The following is a 3,732-nucleotide window of genomic DNA, read 5'->3' as shown; positions in this document are numbered from 1 at the left end:
GCCTTCTGCTTGAAATCCAGCGCCAGGCTTCTCCGAAAATGGGCTTTTTTAATCTCTGCCTGCACCTGGGGGAGAGATTGGAGCTGGCTGCTCGTGCCCACAGACAGCAGAACAGGCATCCCTTCCCCATGCTTTCCACTCCTAGTGATTTTTTTTTCTTTTCTTTTCCAAATCCTCCACAGAGCGGTGGATCTGAGTTTTCCCTCTGGTTATCCCAGCCTGGGAGCTGTGGTTTAATTTCCCCGACCCAAAGGGGGCTGTCACAGGGAGCTTGGCTGCTCACGCTTCCAACTTACCTCCCCGTTGCAAAAGCAGTAGATAAAAGCCACAAAGAAACCCTGCCAACAGAGACAGAGCCGGAGTTGGAGTCCTGAGCTGGGGTGCTGTACGTTGCCTCCCCCTTCCCGCAGGAGCATCGCTCCATGCTCGGAGCAGCCTCATGGCAACGTACCTGAGAGGAGTTGAAGAGCATCTCATAGTGCATCTGGATCTGCCACAGCACCCCGGAGACCTCGGTGTAGGGCATGGCCATGAACACCACGTAGTGGACTCCGAAAAGCGGCATCAGCACCAGCGTGGACTTCAGCAGCTTCCTGCCAGGAGAAACGCTCCGGGGTTTTTTCCCTGCCAGCCCGCCCGCCAGGAGGTGGTTTTGCGGCTGCCAGCACTTGCCTGTACTGCTGCCGGGGGTCCAGCTTCCCCGCGTTCGTCTCCCAGAGCTTGGAGGCCAGCACCCGGACGATGTTGAGGAAGAGGAAGAAGTTCACCTGCCAACAGACGCTCGCTGAGGTTTTGTTCCCCGCGGTGACCTGAGCTGCCCCAGCAGCCCCCCGGGAGGAGGACGAGCAGTTCTGGGGGAGCTGCAGGTGGGGACGGGGTGGGGATGCTGTGGTCCCAGTGGGGAGGGACCCATGCCCCTGGATCCCTCTGCATCAGGGGGCCCCTCCCTGGGGGCCAGGGTGGCTGAGGACCGACCCCAGGGACCACAAGTGAATGGCTCTGGGTCTGTGTCCATCCCCTGTCCCCAAAAGGGATGGGGAGATCCAACCACAGGGTTCTTACCACGATGGCAGCCAAGATGGGGACCTGATAAATCCACTTCATGTTCCCTGCACTGAGGTCCCAGCACCTGCAGAGACCAGTGAAGGAACACCTTGGAAAAACTGGCGATCCCTGGTGAGCTGATGGCTCCCTGTACCCCCCTACCATCGTCCCCGTCCTCCCACCCTCCTCCTCCCCGGGGTGAGAATTTTTTGGACTTTGCGTGAATCTGGACCCAGCAGCAGCCGTGCTACGAGCATCCGTAACTGCCGTGGCGTTGCCGATCAGTTTTAAATTAGCATCGACCTCCCAGGAGCTCCCTGGCCATCCAAAACCCTCGCTGTACGTTCTGCGGCTTTTCTCGTTTTAAAATGTTTGACTTCAGAACATGCTCTGTAGCGTTGAGCTTTGCACTGTTTGTTCATCAATTTATGGTATAAACCTGCATCCAGCTTCCTCCCAAACGCAGAACAAAGCCACTGTTGCTCTCGGTTACTGGCAAGTTTAGGAATAAGCCTTGGACGTGTGTTGATGCCTCTTGTTCTTTACAGAAAATTTTCATTTTTGAAAGTTCTGGTCCCCAGGGATTTTTTTTTTTGCCAGCATTCACAAACCAGCCTTTCCCTCTCCAAAGGACCGTCGGAGGTGGAGCTACGTACTGCGTATCCGCCAGCGAGGCCCTGACGCTGGCCCAGACGGACACAAACACAGCGGGGAGACCTGGAGGGGCAGGAACCAGGGTGAGGAGCGTGGAGGAAGCATCGCGTGTGCAGAGCGAACCAGCTCCTGGCAGCTCGTCTGCTGCCCTGATGGGTGCCACCCAACCGTGGCTGATGCCACAGCTCCCAGCTGGTCCCAGCGGCCGCAGCACTGGGTTGGGGTTCTGTGCTCACCCCAGCCGATGATGATGAGGACCCACAGGTAGTTCTTGTTGGAGAGGAAGGCCATGAAGATCAGGCTGTGCAGGTAGAGCCCTTCCACCAGGATCCAGTAGTGGTTGGTGGCCAGGAAATAGAGGAAGAGAGTCACCACCACCTTGCAGCCAACCTGTGGGTGTATGGTCAGGGACGTGCCCCTATCGGGCTGTCCCCTGGGAGCAAAACCTGGTGGCTTTGGCCCTCTGGCCACCAAAACCCTGGCTTTGCCCCACAGGCAGCTCCCTTCCCTCCTCTTGCAGGGACCCACATCCCCCTGGGATATTCCAGCAGCGGCCATGGAGCAGGTATTTCCCGAACCAGGGCGCCCTGAGCTCAGACGGGCTGTGAGACCTGTGTCCTCTGCGGCTCCGATCTTGACTGTGGCACCAGGACATGGAGCAGCTGGATGGGGCTGTGGGTGGCCTTCATCCCTCCCCACCTTCATCACCCCTGAGCAGCCCAGCCCGGCTCCAGGAGGGTCCCATGCGTGCCCCAGGCACCAGGACACCCCAATCCCCTTTTCCCCCGATCCTGCCTCTGGTCTCGGCGCATCACTTGCCAGGTGGCTCCGTTGTCCCGGCGAGGGTCCCATTTCTGCCTTGAAGTCGTCCTCGCGCATCTTCTCCGTCTCGCTGGCCAGCGTCCCCGAGTAGAGCACCATGTCCTTGACGAAGATGCTGGCTGCCCGGCAGATGAAGGAGGCGAAGAGGTGGACGTGGATGTAGTTGCGGGTGCAGTGCAGGCGCCTACAGAGAAGGGACGCGACACCAGCCCGGCCTCGGCTGCCCGACAAACCCGTCACACGCGGGCTCAGGCAATGGGGGGGACCCAGAGAAGGTGAGCCCCAAGGTGTCAGCCCTCCTGTGGGCACAGAAACCGGGTCTGGGGGCAAGTGGGGTGTCAGCTCCTTCAAGAGCAGGGTGGAGGGGATGGGGAACTGGTCATACTGGGGGTGTTTGGGAGCTTTGGGAAATGGGCTGGTGTCTGTGCTGGGGTTTGGGGCTGGTTCCCCTTCCTAAGGGGCTGCTCCCACGTGGGGTGTCGTGTGTGTCATGGGGAGAAGACGGTTCTCCCCCACGGGGATGGGGACCAGCTCCTCCTTACTTGAAGTAGGAGAGGATGCAGACGGCGACGACGAGGGAGGCCAGGGAGATGGAGTAACCAACAGTGTACATCAGGTGCAGGCGGTCAAACACCTCCTGGAGGAGAAGGGCTGAGCTCCACCACCTCTCTGCAGCCCAGGATCCCCCTTTCCCCCCCCCAGCCTCCGGGCTGAGAGCATGGGAGGAGCAGGGGAGTGGTTGGGAAGAGTCCCATCCCCATCCCGACCCCTTTTCCCGACACCTCCACCGAGCAAGGTCACCTTCTCGCGGCTGCGGCTCTGGGAGGAGAAGAGCAGAGCGCATTCGGTGTAGTTGGCCCAGGTCTTGTTGCTGCTGAGAGCCACAGCCCAGGTCCCGTCGGCGCTGCAGTACCTGTAGGCATGACCTGGGGACGACGACGGGCGCTGGGACGGCGGCAGGACACGCAGGGAGCCCCAGCACATCCCTGCTGGGTGGAGGAGCAGCACCGAGGTGAGGTTGCTCCCTGCCCGGGCGCTTACCGTGATGGTTGAAGTCGTAGATGTAGTCGGGGCAGGGCACCGTCACCTCCTGGCTCGGGGAGCCCTTGGGCCAGCAGATGATCCCGTCCCACTCGGGAAGGCAGCTGGAGTCTGGCCAAGGAGCAAAGACACGTCTCACTTCCGTGTTCCAAACACGGACACGGTGGAACC

At 60.3% G+C, this 3,732-nt stretch overlaps 1 protein-coding gene across 1 annotated transcript in view; it reads right to left on the bottom strand.

Annotated features, from left to right (window-relative positions):
• Positions 1-4: 4 nt before the first annotated feature.
• PTH2R (parathyroid hormone 2 receptor) overlaps positions 5-3,732 on the bottom strand; it is a gene marked incomplete at its 3' end in the record, with an annotated part of 4,171 nt that continues 443 nt past the window's right edge. Inside the window, exons 2-12 of the mRNA XM_010081218.1 lie at positions 3,562-3,672; positions 3,322-3,446; positions 3,063-3,157; positions 2,518-2,704; positions 1,935-2,088; positions 1,701-1,761; positions 1,063-1,129; positions 673-767; positions 452-593; positions 297-338; positions 5-65 (exon numbers count right to left, since the gene is read on the bottom strand). Coding sequence (XP_010079520.1) covers positions 5-65; positions 297-338; positions 452-593; positions 673-767; positions 1,063-1,129; positions 1,701-1,761; positions 1,935-2,088; positions 2,518-2,704; positions 3,063-3,133 — 880 coding nt within the window. The remainder of the gene's footprint in view (positions 66-296; positions 339-451; positions 594-672; positions 768-1,062; positions 1,130-1,700; positions 1,762-1,934; positions 2,089-2,517; positions 2,705-3,062; positions 3,158-3,321; positions 3,447-3,561; positions 3,673-3,732) is intronic.

This window comes from Pterocles gutturalis, unplaced genomic scaffold (assembly GCF_000699245.1).
Source record: "Pterocles gutturalis isolate BGI_N339 unplaced genomic scaffold, ASM69924v1 scaffold19201, whole genome shotgun sequence".
NCBI lineage: Eukaryota > Metazoa > Chordata > Aves > Pterocliformes > Pteroclidae > Pterocles > Pterocles gutturalis.
The sequence above is the reverse complement of the archived record's forward strand: the minus strand, read 5'-3'. Positions and strand labels throughout refer to the sequence as shown.